Raw genomic sequence first — 15,858 nt, 5'->3', positions numbered from 1 at the left:
CCAGGACCCACTCTCCGGCTTCAGCTTGTACTGCCCTGCACAGCCTTTAGAAAAGGTATCTTCGGCTAGAAACACAAGCTGGCCACCCATAGCGAGGATCCAAATGATGTTTCTGATCTCGGCAGGAAGGCGAAGGAGGGGAGAGCTCGTAGCGTTGCGCTGTACTCTTGTTATAATGTTAGCACTAGTAGTTATTGGACCTTTGAACCATGACACACATTTCCATTAAGTGTGTAGGCATCTTTTCGAGGTCAAGAAGCCCGTTTCTTTGTCTCTTCGGGCGGGGGGTTCTGGTTGTTGGCGCGCTTCGCGTGGGACTGCCGTTGTCTGTTTGTGTGTCTGAATTCTTCTTTGATCTCGTCTTGATGACCCTCGCTGGAGAGTTGGGCGGCTGTGCGCTCTTTGGCGCAATTCGAGGTTTTTGGGGTGCCATCGTGTTGCGCGTTCCTTTGAGTCTTGGGTGTCGGTGGGTATCAGTGGATGTGGTCAGCGCTATTTTTGAAGGGAAAGAGGTGCGGGCCAGAGTGGGGCATATGCCTTTTCAAGAAGGTCAAGTGAAAGACGGGACTAGCATCGAGGATCAGGGTCCACTATAGAGAGTGAAAAACGAATGTGAAGACTAATGGAAGTGTCCAAGAGTGTTGCGGAAAAATGAGGAAGTGTGTAACCCTCTTGAGAATCTATGCACCGAACTTCCGCAACCTATTGGATCGTAGCTTCACTACACCATAACATTAATAGATGAATCCAAAGCCATCGCCTCAACCCTTGGCCATCAACTCATCTTCTCGCCATGGAGACCTTTCCACGCCGCGCTTAGACTCCGACACATATGCTTAGGTTGTTGATGGTGGGGTCTTTGGTACTACCTTGACGCGCACGAACGCCATACGCACATCAGGCTTCACCTTACGCAAGTGCAGGGCGATTCGGAGCTCTTGAGCGGCGATGAGCAATTCGGCCAGCAGTGCCAGAGTCTGCTGAGCTGCCGGTCTCTTTTCGTCGTACTGGAAAGTTTCAAGAACATCGAACGAGATGAGCTTAAGCCCTGGGAAGCGGTCAAAGTGTAAGGCATCCGGCAGCAGAGAACGTCGCTGAGATACTTGATCTGCGGCAAGCATGCGATTTGCACCGATGGTGGCGACGTGTATTTCGGCAATGATGTTCTGCTGGACGGGTCGAAGGCTTACTGCCCAATCGAAGGCGTCTTCGGAAGCGAAGCAGAAAGCGTTGTGCTTGTATGGGATGAGCGCTGTCTCGGCGTAGATCTGGCGACAGACTCGAAGCAAGGCGAAAGTGTTGATGGGCAGGTCCCAGGCTTTTGCCTTGTCGATTCTCTTCCTCTGCTTGAATACCTTGCGAGTGGTGATATCGAAGGCATGGCCACCGAGTGCGTACTCCCAAATCTGGTTCCTAAGCTCTGGCGGCAGGCGGAGCAGTCGGGATTGCGAGTTGGTTCTGATGCTTTGTGCTGTCAGCGTTTGCCGTCTTTCCAACCAGAGGTTGCGTTGACTTACGTCCTTACGTGTTTACCTGACTTGCGAGTCACATCAAGCATGCCGTTCTCAAGCCGTCGAACTGGGCCAGTCCTTCGCTTGCTTGGCGCTGTGCGAGTCCCTGGGTATTTGTCCATGAATGCTGAGCGTGATCTTTGCTGTGTGGGGTATCAAGATTCAGGAGGTCGTCGTTTTGAATGTGAACAGAATGGTATGGGAGAGCGATGAAAGAATGGTACAGGAGAGTGATGATAAAGAAACCAGGCTTATAGAAGTCTTACCTAGTGCTTTACTTGCCCGTGACTCTGATCAGTGAGACAGATTGACCTGTAGCCAGTCTCTCATTCACCAACGCGCTAGAGACCCATCAGATCGCAACCTTCTCAAACCTGATCTCCAACCTCGGATGTTCCTTTTTCAACCTCAATCGCAATCTCCCCTCTGCTTCCACCGTGTCCACGTCCTCCAACTCACTGCCACCACACGCCCAATTCTCATCCTCCCTCACCATTCCTGCACACTTCACTTCGACCTCTACCCTCCTCAATCCCTTGAACTTCTCAACTGGAAACACATCTACCAACCTCCTCGGCGCAAATCCACGGCTCTCAACCATGTGTTTCGCCTTCCATGTGACAAGCATGACATGCTGGATCGCCGCTTGTTGGGCACGATCAAAGTTCGCCAGCCAAGGCTTAAAAGCGTCCTCGGACTTGAACTGGAAGATGTTGAGTGTGAAAGGCAGCAGTCGAGTTTCGGCGTGGATCTGGCGGCAAGTCTGCAGCAAGGCGAGGCTGTGTGGTGATATTGTCGTGTTGGAGACTGTGACACCCCAGGGGATCCGGACGGAGCATTTTATGTTGAACGTATTCCCTTTGAGGACATGGGACCAGATCGTGTTGCGGAGTTCTGCGGGGAGGGAGAGCAGAGGGGACGCTGTCGATTTCCGTAGTCGTTCCATCTTGCTCATGATATGAGATGTACACAGCGATAAGTCAAGATTGGAGATGTATGGAACAGACTGAATAAGAGAAAGGAAAGTGCCGATTTTGGAAGACTTCAAGAAATTTACTCGAGCTTTGAACCTATTCATGGCGCTATCAGCGGGTCTGATGGCAGATTCTTTGACCAATCCGTGCATGCCAAGTTGGTGAGGCTAATGACTGGCGCAGATGAGACACAGACGAGAGAGACATGCTGATGGAGGGCGACAGCTGAGCGTAGGAGTCGCCAATCGGTTGCTGAGAGAGGCGACCGTGCAGCTTGCACCTTCCAGCCGCAATCTGACAGGTGTTGTGTGAGTCGACAACCCTGAGAGCTCACATGGGTATGCGCTATTCGTAGAGATATATCTGACGTCCATGGAAGTCTAGACCTTAACAGGCCTCGCTGAATGCTCACCGCGATATGCCTTTCTTTTTTTTAGAGTTTACATTGGCGAGCTGGGCCGCGCCCTCCCCTACGTCGTCCAGATCGCGACTCGTAGGAACTTCCAACCTTTCCAATTTTACGGCTGATGATGTGACAAGTAAAGAAGGCCATGCCATAGACACAAGCTGCGATGTCGAAGGAGTTGGGCATGTGTGGAAGAAACGTTGGTACGTGCTTTACGCGTGTGGAGAAGGGACCCCTGTTCCACAGGGCCCACTCCGCAACTTCCATGTTTCGTGGTCAACATCAACATCAACATCCCGAGACTTCCAGCTGACACGTTCAATAACGCTGCAAACATGACAAATTTCGACATCCTGCTGCTGAAGGGCGGTACGAACGGCATGACAGAAGAAAACCTCGCCGAACTGCGCTACACAATCCTGACAAAGGGCATTCCCGCCAACAGTGAGGGCATGGTAAGATCCCGTCCCCACTCCACGGTCCTGGCAGGCGTCACAGAAGCCTTTCCTACCGCAGCGTATAACGCGTGTATATTTTCACGCTCTCGATTCCAGAAAACCTCAAAACTAACCACCCACAGTCCGAACTACGCATCTACATCTGGCTGATCCTACTCAATGCGCCTCCCCTCCGCACCGACGTGTACCTCGACCTCGTCCGACAAGGCGCCTCCCCCGCGCACGCCAAAATCCAAAACGACACCTTCCGCACCTTCCAAGGCGACCCGCTATTCCGGCGCCGCGTGACGCAAAACAGCATAACCCGGGTGCTGAACGCTGTCGCATGGCGGCTCAACGACGCGCACGAGGCGCGCGTCAACGGCTGGCAGTCGCCGCCCACTTTGAGCGAATTTGGCGGGTCGCCGGATACGAGCATTGCGAGCCGGCACAGTTTCAGCACCGTGGGCGGCCGCGAGAAGGGGACGAGCACGACAACGGACGCCGAGCAGATTGGGTACGTGCAGGGCATGAACGTGCTGTGCGGGCCGTTCCTGTACGCGGCGAAGGGCGAGGTGGAGGCCTTCACCGGCTTCGAGACGCTGATTACGCGCGAGTGTCCCGGGTACGTGCGCGGCAGTATGGAGGGTGTGCACAAGGGGCTTGCGCTCGTGGACCGCGTGCTGGAAGTCGTGGATCCGAAGCTGTACGGCCATTTGATGGCGCACCGCATGGAGGCTAAGATCTATGCGTTTGCGAGCGTCCTGACCATGTGTGCGTGCACCCCGCCGCTGCCCGAGGTGCTGCTGCTGTGGGACTTTTTGTTTGCGTATGGCCCGCATTTGAACATTTTGTGTATCGTGGCGCAGTTGGTGCTGATACGGAGCGAGATTCTGAACAGCCCGAGGTGAGTCCTAGTCTGCGGCGGATCGGGGGGTGTCTACTAACAAGGAACAGTCCCAATCAGATCTTGAGGAGTTTGCCGGGGCTGCAGGCCAGGAGGATCATCGACATGGCGGTTAGCTTCTCCGACAAGATACCGGAGGACATGTACGCGGAGATCGTCGCGCACGCAAAGTAGGAGCGTGCGTAGTACAGCGAGCGCCCCAACACCCACCAGCTACGACTTACGACACACGACTTCACGATACCCCGACAAATAAAAAGCCCTCTGGGCAAGCATGAAGAATGAATTGCATCAACCCTCTCAAAGACCTTACGACTGCCTTCGGTCTACACCCAACCACGCGCCTAATTCCTAATTCCCCTTCCTCTTTCTCTTCTCCCGCTCGTAAACATTCTTCTCGTACCCCTCCTCGCCCTGGATCTCGGCCACAAGCCTCTTGTACTTGACCTCGTACGCAGCATCCTTCTCCTTCTTCTCGCGCAGCGTCTCGCGCGCAATGAAACTTGCGTCCTTGCGCAGCTCGCGCAGCGCGCCCTTGCGCTCGCGCTTGTACTCCTTCTGCAGCTTGGCGGCGTCGGAGCGCTCGCGGTCCGCGTCGTAGTGCTTAGTCGGGTCGAAGGACTCTTCGAACTTGGGGATGCGGCTGGGGATCGGGAGCGGGCGGTGGAAGTGCAGCGTCTGCGGGCGGCGCGCCAGCTTGGCGTTGTGCAGGCGGGCGCGCAGGTTCTGCAGCGTCGCGGTCTGGTGGGTGAGGCTCAGCGGCGCGAGGAGCGGCGTGAAGATCTCCGTGAAGGCGGGCGAGGCGTTCCACAGATCGGCCGCGGAGAGCACGTTGCGTGTGTGCGCGCGCAGCTGCGCTTTTGTGGCGTGCGGCGAGCGCAGACAGAGCGCTGTGTAGCGGATGAACTCGGGGATGTAGCGCTTGGACAGCGCCTGGTATTGCAGACACAGCGCACCGATGAAGGCGCCAGTTGCGACGTCGCTGCTGCTCGACGGGGTCGTGAGACCCATCCAGCGCGCCATCAGGGTCACGGCTGGAGTGACGACTTGGTGGAAGTGGTCCGAGGTGGGGTATATGGAGCCGATAGCCGTCAGCAGCGCGAGGTCGCCCGGCGTGGGCTGGTTGGAAAGCTGGAGCGCTTTCAGGTGCTTGCGGAACTGCGTGGCGATCTGCACGGGGTAAGAGCGCGAGATGGAGTGGATGTGGCGGATGACGGACTCGACGACCGCCAGCGGTGCCGCGGGGGTCTGGTTCGAGAGGTGCGAGACGTGGTCGATCAGTGCACATGCAAAGTCGGCGAGCTTGTGCTTGTTGTCTTCCTTCAGGCCGGCGTGGTAGAGTGCTCGTATCCTTTGAATTACGGTCGAGGTATCTTTGAGCTCGACCTTGTTGAAGACCTCGAGAAGCTCTTGGTGCGATCGCGGGCATGGGTATGTGTACGCCAACTTGGGCGACGTCGTGTCGGCGCCGAGTGTGAGCACGCCCTTCACAGCCTTGGGTTGCGATTTGGGCTGCTCTACGACGTCTTTCAGGAAGTCTGCATCGTCGTCGTCCATGGCCATTGTGTCGTCCACTTCGGCTTCACTGTCCGACTCTTCGTCTGAAATGTCGGCTTCCGAGTCTGTGGCGACGAGGTCGTCGTCGAGTATGAAGTCGTCTTCGTCGTCGACACCGATGGGTCTGCTTTGCCCCGGTGCTGGAGGTGCAGCAAGACCGAACTCAGCAGCGTCGTCGTTGACGTCGGACATGTTGTCGTCGTCGTCGTCATCGTCTTGCTGCTGCTGCCGCTTGGGGGGCTCTTCATCGTCACTGACGGGCTCGCCTCTCATGCGCTTCTGACGCTTCTCTTCGAGCTGCTTCAGGCGATCAGCCTCCTCCTTGGCTCTCTCCTCGGCCGTCTTTGTTCGCTCAGTGGGCTTCGATCGCTCGTCGTTGAACAGCTCGCGCACACGCCGGTCGTACTCCTTGTCCTTGCCGGCCTGCGATAGGGTCGCGAGCAGCGCCGCACGGTCAGCGTTCATGCCAAAGTCGTTCTGCGCCACCTCCTTGACCTTCTCCGGCTCCGGTCTCTTGTTGATATGGCCCCGCAGCGCGGCGAGGACCTCGCTCAAGTCCTTGTCGAGCTCCTCCCTCAACTCCTCGTCGTCCTCCTTCGCCTGCTGCCGCTCGTACTTGTGCAGCTTACTCTTCGCAATGACCTCTTTCATGACCTCCGCCTTGGTCTTCTTCCTCTCCGGCTGCTCCTCATCTTCGCCCTCCTCGCCAACCTCGCCAGCCTCGCCGTCCTCGCCCCTCCTCCTCTTCTTCTTCAAGAACCCATCCTCGCCCTCACTATCGCTGCCAGCAACACTTGCAGCATCATAATCTTCTTCGCCAATCTCATCGTCAAATCGCAGCGTCTGTCCACCGTGCGTGAGCTCGACCTCCTCATCCCCATCCTCGAGATCAAAGACATTCCCGCCCCGCTTCCGCAGCTGCTCGCGCTCGAAGCGCGCCATCATGCGGTCGTCCAGACTCATCGTGGGGTCGTTCTCGCCGATGCGGCGATCCAGAATGCCGCCCGTCTTGTTCTTGCGGTTCATCTCCGGCAGCAGCGTCTTGCGGCGCGTCTCCTCGCCCGCGCTCTTGGTGACGCCGGGGCGTCCGAGGACCTTTGGCTTGCCATGTGTGGTCGCGTACTCGAACTTCTGCGGCCGCGAGAGGTGCTTGAACTCGAAGGGATTGAAGGATTCGCGGATCGAGGCGAGCGCGGAGGCTTTGTGGGCGTGCTGCGCGGCCGTCTTGGTGTGCGCTTTCTTTTCTTTTTTCGACTTTTGCGGGCCCGTTATGCCTTGGTCGCGCAGCGAGGCTTTCAGGCGCTTGAGCTGCGAGGGCGGCATGGCGGCGGCGGGTCGAGAAAACGGCGATACTGACTGCGGCGCGCTGCGAGTTGGATGTGGTTTGTTACAACTTTTCTGCCCGCGAGTGGGGCTTCACCGCCCGAGAGAGAGAGAGAGAGAGAGCCGCATACGCGACCCATGTCCCAAATGCGTCTCTATCTGTCTATCAATCACACACGATCACACAATGATACCACGCCCCGTTCCATAGTCCAACATGGCCGCCAACATCCCCGACCACTACCTCTGGCTCGGCCTAGGTAACGCAGCCCCCGCCCATCTCAGCCCATCCTAACAACCACAGGCGTCTTCACCTTCCTCGCCATCCAGCACGTCGCCCAGGGTCTGCGCCACATGCGCACGCTGACCGAAGTGCACCGTCCCGCGCCCCACCCACCAAGCACCCACGCCAGCCGCTCCTCAGACGCGATCAAGACCGCCTCGTTGCTCACGCTCGCGCACAGCCACAACATCGAGCTCAGCCTCAGCGCCACAACGCTGCTGTGCGAGCGCTTCTACGCCAGCCACTCCGCGCGGCAGCTGCTGCTGCGCGACCTGGGTAGCGCGAACGAGCGCGTCCGGCGCCGCGCCCGCCTGGCATTTCGCGTCCTGCGCGACCACGGCGTGTTTGGGGGACGCGGGATGGCGCATGTGTTTCCAGGACTTGAGCCGCCGGACTGGGAGCATGTCGACGTTCTGCCTGCGGTGCCGCGGGGCGGGCTGAGGGAAGCGGTGCAGCAGGAGGAGGAGGAGCGGGATGCGCGGCGGCGGCGGCGCGAGGCAGTTGTTATTCACGAGGGGGAGGGGAGGGTGGGGGAGCGCGATGTGTGGATGCGGGATCGCGCGGGCGTGGTGGGGTTGGATGTGGATGCGGATTTGGAGCGCGGGGAGCTGGTAGTCGACGGGGTTGTGCGTTGATGCTTGCTTCTATTTCTCCGCGTAAATGATACCCGTGGCATGATGCTGGCGTTGGAATTTCAGGTTGGTTTATTGTATATGTACAGTCTATGCGACCCGCAGAGGCGGGAATGGGTATTTTTGTAGATCCAAGTCCTAAAAGACTTTGGATCGAGTTGGCTCTATTCACACATGTAAAGAACGGAATACATGGCGCCTCTACGCCTTCTTGGGCTCAGCAGCCTTCTCCTCGTTGACGGCGGGCATCTCGTCCTTGCGTGCGCGCTGATCTTGCTCGGCGCGCTCGGCGCTGCCCTCAGTCGCGTTCGAATCGCCGCTGCTGGCTTCGGCCTCTGTGCTCTCCTCTGCGGCCTTGGCATCGACCTTCTTGGGCTTGTCGTCTTCGTCAATGTCTTCGTGGTCCTTGGGAGAAGCGTTGGCCTTGTTCTCGAGAGACTGTGCCTGTGCAGTCTCCTCCTCGATGAGCTCTTGCTGCTCCTTGAGCACTTCCAGACGCTGCTTGTTGGTCGCGGCGCCCTCGGTGCTGTTGACCTCGAGCTCAATCTCGTGGTACAGCTCTTCGGGGACACTGGAGAGGACAGCCTCGAGGGCGTCAATCTGCGATGTGGCGTCTGCCTCTTTACCCTGAACGTAGACGAATGCGTTGGAGAGAACGAGGATCGTCGAGGGAACACCGTGCTTGAGACGGAGGTCGAGCCAGGTCTGAAGGTCATCCCGGAGACGACCAGGAGAGACACCGTATGTGCGGAGACCACGGCTTGCGCAGGCGGTCTGGAGCTCTGGGACAGAGAGCGAGTCTACGCCTTCGTAGGCAATCGCCCTGTCGTCACGCTTGATCTGCCTCATACGGACGCGGACCTGGTAGCGGAGGAAGTTGTCTGTGCCAAACGAAGTAATGTTCATGTAGCGGCAGATCGAGACGAGCTGTGGGCGAGACAGGTTGTCGAGGGTGAGATCATCCTTGAAGATCTTGCAGACCTTGACAATCTCTGCCGACGTGGGCTTCTCGCCAGTAGTGCGGACCTGTGTGTCGTTAGTATCGAATTCTCGGTTCGCGTCCAAGCAAGCACATACCTTGCGGAAGAACTCAGCAAACTCGGCCCGCTGCGCGCTCTCGACAGAGATGGGCAGACCAGTCTCCTTCAGAGTTGTGCGCAGGAACTCGCTGACTTCCTTTCTTGTCGACCGCAGGTGCTTGGCCTTGGCGTCTTTCGAAGACTGGCCCTCGTATGTGCTGGGAAGCATGTTGGGAAACAGCTTCAGGGCAACGGGAAGCAGCAGCTCAGCGAAGGGGACGATGACGAAGGGCAGAAAGGGAATCAGACGACCCAGATCCTGCACGGTACGTTGCAGCTGCATGTCTGTCAGCGACTGAAGTCGACGTGGGGGGACTCGTCATACCTGACGTCGCTCACGCCTTGTGAGCTCGTAGCCAGCAGCCATCTTGAGGGCCAGTTTTGAGCTGATCTTGATCTCGAATCCGAGAAGCTTGGTACCGTCCCAGTAGTGGGCCGCCTCGTGCTTGACCTTCTCCCAGATTGTGAGCTTCTTCTTGGCTTCTTCCTTCTTTGCAATCGCCTTCTTCTCAGCATTGGTGTCTGCGTTTGCCTTCTCCGAGGCGAGCTCGGTCATGGTCTGCGCATCCTGGGCAACAGTCTTCGGGATGGCGGTAGGCCCGGTCTTGGGGACAATTGTGTCTTTCTCGAGAGGTGTGGCGGATTTCTGTTGGATGGCGTCCTGCTCCTTCTGGGGGATTGGGTTGCTCGACTGGTTGGCGTTGAAGCCTGGTGGAGGGTAGGTGCCATGTGTGCTGGTCTGCGATGTCTCGGTCTGGAAGCTGCGGTATGGCAAGAGAATGGCGATGGCGGACACATTCTTGGGCATAGGGCGGTGGTACGGTCGTCCAGCAGTCCTCATGCCTGCCCTGAAGACAGCGGGCGCTGCCCGGGTGGCAGATCGAGCAACATACATTGCGCCGGAAGCAATGGCAGGGGTGTAGAGAGCGACGGGGCGGTTCAGGTGTTGTACAATGGTACAGCAGAGGAGGGAAAAAAAAAGAACAGTGCACGGGCAGGCGAAAGCAGCAGTCGATGGAGGCGACGTGCTGATGCGGAATGCAACGGTGAGAATGGATGAACACGCCCTGAGAAAAGCGCTAGAATTGGGAAAAGGCTCCCAGGAACAGATCGCTGCGGCCGTTCGCGTCCCCGAAAGCTTGGCCCCGTATAGGGCTGAGCTGGACACGCCGGCTTTGGACCGCGAAGCCCGTGACAGCGGGCATGGAAGAACTCGGGTGTAATTTAGGCAGACGTCAACGGTCAGTGGGCGCAGGCCAACCGTGACGCCTGCAGCCGAGGCAACGCGTCAGCGGCCAGGCTGTCGCTCGCCGCCTGTCCACTCCTAGGGTTGATGAGGAACACGCGCGGGGGTGCGGCCATGCTTCGGCTCCGCACTCGGAGTGCCTTGGATTCTTGGACTCCCATTAGCAACTGCTTCTGGTAGGTAGCCGGGGCTCCATCATCGTCGGCTGCCGGCGGCCCCTCCGACTTTTCACCACACACTTCGCTCCTTCAGTGTGTCCAGTGTGTTTGGTGTGTTCAGGCCTGCTTCGCGACCCCGTCCCCGTCAATCTCTTCCACAGACACTCACGATGGTCTTCTGCTGAGGGAGAATCTGCCTGTTGGAGCCCTGCGCTTCCCTCCGCCGCGCCATATCTATATCCTCAACAACATACCTATCTCCATATCCCCTAGCCCCTCCATATCGAATCGCACACCATGGCTGCTCAAAATCTGTCAAGAGCGGCGCGCATTATTCTGGTCGGCGCACCAGGCGTGGGAAAAGGCACCCAGACTGAGCGCTTGATGAACAAGTTCCCAGAGCTGTCCTCGATCAGTTCTGGCGACCTGCTGAGGAAGAATGTCAGAGAGGGCACCCCGCTCGGTTCGTAGATTGGGTTGGCGACGATGCGCCCGCTAACGTGACCCAGGCATCCAGGCCGAATCCAAGATGAAGGCTGGCGCGCTCGTCCCGGACAGCATGATTCTGCGACTCATCGTCAATGAGCTCTCGATGCGCGGGTGGATCAGAGATAGCACGTTGCGGCCATACGCCGTGTATGCGAGCCCCGTCGCCGTCGAGGAGCACACAGTCGACTCGGTTTCAATCCCATCTGCGATCAAGACAGCCAAGTACACGTACTCGGACCGCCCCGAGGCGTCGTTTATCTTGGATGGCTTCCCTCGCACGGCGACCCAGGCAGTCCAGCTGAACGACATCGTGCCTATCAATATGGTCGTCAGCATCAACACGCCGAGCGAGATCATCATCGACCGCATCTGCAACCGGTGGGTACACGCGCCCTCAGGACGTGTCTACAACACCACATTCAATGCGCCCAAGGTTGAAGGCAAGGACGACATTACAGGCGAGCCGCTCACCCGCCGAGCTGACGACGATCCTGAGGTGTGGAAGCAGCGGCTCCGGAGCTTCAAGGAGAACAACGAGCCGCTGCTCGAGCACTACGACAAGGCGGGCCTGCTCTGGACCGTAAACGGTGACAGCAGTGACGAGATCACGCCCCAGATATTCAAGGAGTTTGGCAAGCGATTTGGCATACCGGCTCCGGAGGTAGTTGGAGGACTGTAATCGTGTTATATACCATTTTGTCTACTTTTGGTTGACGGCAAACATCTATCTGGAGACGTCGTGGCAACGGTATCAGCGGCTTTCTGCATGTTCGGCCACTTCAAAGTGTTGTATGGTTGGGCAGGCACGGCTCTCATTCACTGTACATATAGACCGCCACCCGTACGCGCGGTCATCTCCCTGTAGACGCTCGTAATGCGCGTGTACGAGCGACCAATCTGCTGCCTTGACATCTTTCCTGCCAGAAAGTCCACATGAAGCACAATCAGCCAAACGTTGCGCAACACGCAGCCCTGCACGATCCGGCCGCATTGTGGCGCCCCGCTAGCTCGAGCCCCAGCTCAGATCAAGCCGACGTCACAGCCTCAACTCCACCAACCCCAAGCTCGAGCCTCGACACAGCGAACTTCGAGGTAATCTCTTCCAACAGCGCCTCCGACCACTCATACGACTGGTCCGACGTCGCGCAAGACTCTCACGCTGTCTAAGAGAGTCCGTCTGCCCTCGTCGCGCGCGCAATGGCCGAGGACTTCAGCGAAGGGCGCCTACAGACATGCGTAGGCAGCCCACAGAAGGAGCTGGCCGGCACCCAGAACGCCTATGTCTCATATCTGGTCACGACAAAGGTACAGCCCAGCACGTGCTCCACAACGGCTCTGTGCATGACTACCTTGATACTCACGCCATCGACAGTCTGACTATCAGTCCTTCCAGAAGCCCGACTTCTCCGTCCGCCGCCGCTTCACCGACTTCGTCTTCCTCTGGAAACAGCTCTCGAAAGAGTACCCACAATGCGCCGTCCCCCCGCTGCCCGATAAGCACAAGATGGAGTATGTTCGCGGAGACCGCTTCGGTCCGGACTTCACCCAGCGGCGCGCACACTCCCTGCACCGCTTCCTGAAGCGCTTATCGTTGCACCCGGTGCTGCGAAGAGCCATGCTGGTGATTACGTTTCTCGAGAGCCCAGACTGGAACCAGCACATGAAGGGGCGGGTTTCGAGAGCCGCAAGTGGGTCGGAGCCTGGCGGGGGTGGCATTGTAGACGCAATCGCAGAGAGCTTCGTCAACACATTCACCAAGGTCCACAAGCCAGACAAGCGCTTCATCGAGGTCAGCGAAAGGGCCGGCAAGCTCACAGAGGACTTGAACAACGTTGAAAAGGTCACTGTCCGCGTCGCCAGGCGGCAGGCCGATCTCGAGCAAGACTATGCCGACCTCGCAATACAGTGCCAGAAGCTCACGACCCTCGAACCCACCGTGGAGAGCACGCTGACGTCTTTCGCCGCCTCCGTAACCACCACATCACAAGGCTTCAAGTCTATCAAGGAGCACACAGACCAGAACTACCTCACCTCTCTACGAGACATGGACGCCTACATCCTTGCGCTACGCAATCTCCTACGCACACGTGAGGGTAAGCAACTCGACTTTGAAGCCCTCTCTGAATATCTCGCCAAATCCGCCGCCGACCGCGACTCGCTCGCCTCCCAGCACGGCGCTGGCATGGGCGCATCAGGCTTCCTGCGCAGCAAAGTCGAAGACTTCCGCGGCATCGACCACGACCAGGCACGGCGCCAGCGCGTGCGCAAACTCGAGGTTGAAATCGAGCGGTTGACGGGAGAGGTCGAGAACAGCAAGAAGGCGACCGAGGCGTTCGATGAGCACACGGTGAAGGAGGTCGCGGATTTTGAGCGCATCAAGACAGCCGAGTTCAAGGACACGCTGGGCGATTTGGCCGATGCGCATGTGGACTTCTTCCAAGGCACGATTGAGACATGGGAGAAGTTCTTGGAGGACATGAGGGAGGAGGAAGATGAGAGGAAGGCAGCGACGTCATAGAGTGACGCTGTCAGGAGTGCCTCCCAGAACGGTGTTGGAAGGCGTATTTGGGGGGCTTGCGAAGATGTGGACGCGCGGGTGGATGCCCCACGAGAGCGGCTTAGTGCTGATGAGTTGGAGTCGACTGGTCTGCTGGAGTCGTTCCAGGAGCACTATTACCAGTAAGCAGTGGCGACAGCAGTTGGGCGGTTTAGTTGATCAGTAGATCATTAATATCACGATTCAAGTTGACTGGCACTGCTCTCGCTATGTGACCTTGTGAGCTGTCCGTCACATGCCGCCCCTCTCCTCAGTTTCTCACGGGATATCAGCATCGCTATCATCCCCCGCGAACCCAAAGCTAAACCCTCCTCCTCCTCTCTCCTCCTCCGCGCCCTTCGTCAACGCCTCCCACTTCCCACGGCCCTGCTTACTTTTCCTCTCCAGCCTCTCCAACCCCTCCTGCAGAATCTCAGGATGCAGCGCCCCTAGCTTCTCCACAAAAAGCTCATACGCCCGCTCCGCAACATCCTCCCTAAACCCGCTGACCTGCTCACGCTGATCCCGCAGGAACCCCAGCACATCCGCGACCCGAGCCTGCGGCACGAAATTCTGCGTCAGCGCCAGACTCTCGTCCAGATTCAGCACGAGATGAAACCAGCCGCTGGGCACATGCAGGACCTCTCCCGCGCGGCAGATGCCCTCTTTGGCGCCGGGCGTGGCGCGCGCCAGCTCGTGGAAGGTCAGCAGGTACTCTGCGATGGACAGCGGGGCGGTGATCTCGCTGTGGTCGGGGCTGAGTATGATGCCTGGGGGCGGCGCGGCGCCGCCGCTCGATGGGAACATGAGCCAGTACTTTGACCCTGTGAGCACTGCATTCCACGCCGATGTCGCGTTGGGGTCTTTGTGGAATGTGCTGCCGGAGCGTGCGGGGCCCAGGATCAGCCATCTGCAGTCCGGGCGCGCGCCGCCGAGCACGGAGAACAGGTCGGGCCCGAAGCATTCGGGTGTCCAGTATGCGGCGTCGGGGTGGTGCGGGGGCAGCGTTGTGTCGATGTTCGTCTTGGGCGCGAAGGCGCGGTCGAAGAGGTACAGCGGCGATTCGTCCGTGTTGTTGTTGATGTAGCTGATGTACGTTGACATGGGCCAGTCGACGGCTTCGGCGGTGAATTTGGTGGCGGGGAAGTTCCCGAGCAGGTACGCCGATGTCCACTTGCCGTAGACGGGCCACGCTTTCACGGGCTCGGTTAGGATGAAGGGCTTGTCGGTCCATTTAGCCGAGTACTCTTCTGGGGTCAGGTCAGGGAGGCGGGCGATGGCGTTGCAGGCGGGAATGTTGGTGACGTAGGGTTTGAGGGAGGTGTTTGCGCATTGGAAGGGCCGGTAGAGAACGTCTGAGAAGAGGTTGTGGCAGGGGACGTTTGTGATGTTTTTGGGTGGCGTGTTGAGGTAGGTTGCTCGCCATGTGCCACGCCATGTGAAGTTCTCGGGTGAGGATCTGGGGGTTGTTAGTGTTTGTCAAGTAGGGATTTGGTGATGATATGGATTGTGTTTGCTGAAGTCAAAGACATTGTATTGATGCGGCTTTGATGTACAGCGTTTTTCGGCACAAAGGTATCAACAGAAAAGGAGATGATAAATATCACATCCACCTCCGGAGCGTGCGAACAATGTCATCCTCAAAGGGCCGCACTCCGAGGACTGCAGGGTGCTGCTCAGCGTGCAAATCTCCAAGATATGCTGCTCTAAGCGCCTCGCAGCACTGATACTCGCAGTACAAAAGTGAGTCACAACGAGACACCTCGCCCCTGAGAGATGGCCTGATGCTAGATCCAACTCTTTCATTCGGTGTGACTAATATGAGGCTGACAGAAAAAGCAAGAGTCAACGCAGTCGTACTCACCCTACAAACAAGGCCCTCCACAGCTCGTCTAATCGAGTAAAAGCGTACAACGCTCGACACGTACTCCCCAGCCGTATCAGAGCGTCAGCATCGAATGACTCGAGTATGTGGTTCAACAGCTCGTCAGGCAGCCGGGCGAAGGATCCACATCTCGATTTGATGTTCTCGGTCGCTGTGTAGGCATTGCCAGCCGGCTTGATCCCCAGTGGATGCGAGGGCACAGCAGTTGCCACCTCTTCGTCGTCTTGCTGGACATGCACTGGGACTGTGAGCCTTCTCTTTTTGGCGGGCTGAGATTCGGCAGAGGCAAAACCGGAGTCCTGTAGAATGCCGGGCGCCATGGTCAAAGGGGACAAGAACAATGCTTTGCGAAATCCGAACCAGTGGCCTATCGTGTGTCTCCGACAAATCAAGGCAAATGTAAAGCGGTGGGGAGTCACAGTCTAAACAACGTAC

The 15,858-nt window shown here is 58.0% G+C and overlaps 10 protein-coding genes across 10 annotated transcripts; 5 read left to right on the top strand and 5 right to left on the bottom strand.

Moving 5' to 3' along the window:
- Positions 1 to 836: 836 nt before the first annotated feature.
- Positions 837 to 1,633, bottom strand: M421DRAFT_2031 (uncharacterized protein; the record flags this gene model as incomplete). Its single annotated transcript, XM_033588136.1, has 2 exons — positions 837 to 1,464; positions 1,518 to 1,633. The coding sequence occupies 2 exons, from the start codon at positions 1,631 to 1,633 to the stop codon at positions 837 to 839; spliced, it is 744 nt and encodes a 247-aa protein (XP_033452648.1).
- M421DRAFT_417117 (uncharacterized protein) lies at positions 1,617 to 3,063 on the bottom strand. The gene has a single exon (XM_033591327.1). The coding sequence runs from the start codon at positions 2,635 to 2,637 to the stop codon at positions 1,864 to 1,866; it is 774 nt and encodes a 257-aa protein (XP_033452647.1). The 5' UTR covers positions 2,638 to 3,063; the 3' UTR covers positions 1,617 to 1,863.
- M421DRAFT_291039 (uncharacterized protein) lies at positions 2,771 to 3,357 on the top strand. Its single transcript, XM_033589026.1, has one exon. It carries the CDS (start codon positions 2,904 to 2,906, stop codon positions 3,228 to 3,230), a length of 327 nt encoding a protein of 108 aa, XP_033452646.1. The 5' UTR covers positions 2,771 to 2,903; the 3' UTR covers positions 3,231 to 3,357.
- Positions 3,227 to 4,409, top strand: M421DRAFT_2029 (TBC-domain-containing protein; the record flags this gene model as incomplete). Its single annotated transcript, XM_033588132.1, has 3 exons — positions 3,227 to 3,346; positions 3,472 to 4,235; positions 4,286 to 4,409. The coding sequence occupies 3 exons, from the start codon at positions 3,227 to 3,229 to the stop codon at positions 4,407 to 4,409; spliced, it is 1,008 nt and encodes a 335-aa protein (XP_033452645.1).
- A 177-nt stretch (positions 4,410 to 4,586) lies between these two features.
- M421DRAFT_54269 (Nop14-like protein) lies at positions 4,587 to 7,115 on the bottom strand (the record flags this gene model as incomplete). The annotated part of the gene is made up of 1 exon (XM_033595208.1): positions 4,587 to 7,115. The coding sequence occupies one exon, from the start codon at positions 7,113 to 7,115 to the stop codon at positions 4,587 to 4,589; it is 2,529 nt and encodes an 842-aa protein (XP_033452644.1).
- A 109-nt stretch (positions 7,116 to 7,224) lies between these two features.
- On the top strand, positions 7,225 to 8,118 carry M421DRAFT_291073 (uncharacterized protein). The gene is made up of 3 exons (XM_033589027.1): positions 7,225 to 7,375; positions 7,420 to 7,888; positions 7,935 to 8,118. Exons 1-3 carry the CDS (start codon positions 7,333 to 7,335, stop codon positions 8,011 to 8,013), a joined length of 591 nt encoding a protein of 196 aa, XP_033452643.1. The 5' UTR covers positions 7,225 to 7,332; the 3' UTR covers positions 8,014 to 8,118.
- Positions 8,119 to 8,231: 113 nt separating this feature from the next.
- M421DRAFT_2026 (MRS7 family protein) lies at positions 8,232 to 10,004 on the bottom strand (the record flags this gene model as incomplete). The annotated part of the gene is made up of 3 exons (XM_033588130.1): positions 8,232 to 9,056; positions 9,108 to 9,386; positions 9,435 to 10,004. The coding sequence occupies 3 exons, from the start codon at positions 10,002 to 10,004 to the stop codon at positions 8,232 to 8,234; spliced, it is 1,674 nt and encodes a 557-aa protein (XP_033452642.1).
- An 806-nt stretch (positions 10,005 to 10,810) lies between these two features.
- Positions 10,811 to 11,681, top strand: M421DRAFT_98526 (P-loop containing nucleoside triphosphate hydrolase protein; the record flags this gene model as incomplete). Its single annotated transcript, XM_033598629.1, has 2 exons — positions 10,811 to 10,976; positions 11,023 to 11,681. The coding sequence occupies 2 exons, from the start codon at positions 10,811 to 10,813 to the stop codon at positions 11,679 to 11,681; spliced, it is 825 nt and encodes a 274-aa protein (XP_033452641.1).
- Positions 11,682 to 12,199: 518 nt separating this feature from the next.
- On the top strand, positions 12,200 to 13,520 carry M421DRAFT_2024 (lipid binding protein; the record flags this gene model as incomplete). The annotated part of the gene is made up of 2 exons (XM_033588123.1): positions 12,200 to 12,307; positions 12,375 to 13,520. 2 exons carry the CDS (start codon positions 12,200 to 12,202, stop codon positions 13,518 to 13,520), a joined length of 1,254 nt encoding a protein of 417 aa, XP_033452640.1.
- A 216-nt stretch (positions 13,521 to 13,736) lies between these two features.
- M421DRAFT_417113 (F-box domain-containing protein) lies at positions 13,737 to 15,844 on the bottom strand. The gene is made up of 2 exons (XM_033591326.1): positions 15,403 to 15,844; positions 13,737 to 14,997 (listed from the first exon to the last, which is right to left on the bottom strand). Exons 1-2 carry the CDS (start codon positions 15,741 to 15,743, stop codon positions 13,818 to 13,820), a joined length of 1,521 nt encoding a protein of 506 aa, XP_033452639.1. The 5' UTR covers positions 15,744 to 15,844; the 3' UTR covers positions 13,737 to 13,817.
- Between the last annotated feature and the right edge of the window lie 14 nt (positions 15,845 to 15,858).

The sequence above is a fragment of the Didymella exigua genome (genome assembly GCF_010094145.1).
Source record: "Didymella exigua CBS 183.55 unplaced genomic scaffold M421scaffold_4, whole genome shotgun sequence".
NCBI lineage: Eukaryota > Fungi > Ascomycota > Dothideomycetes > Pleosporales > Didymellaceae > Didymella > Didymella exigua.
The sequence above is the reverse complement of the archived record's forward strand: the minus strand, read 5'-3'. Positions and strand labels throughout refer to the sequence as shown.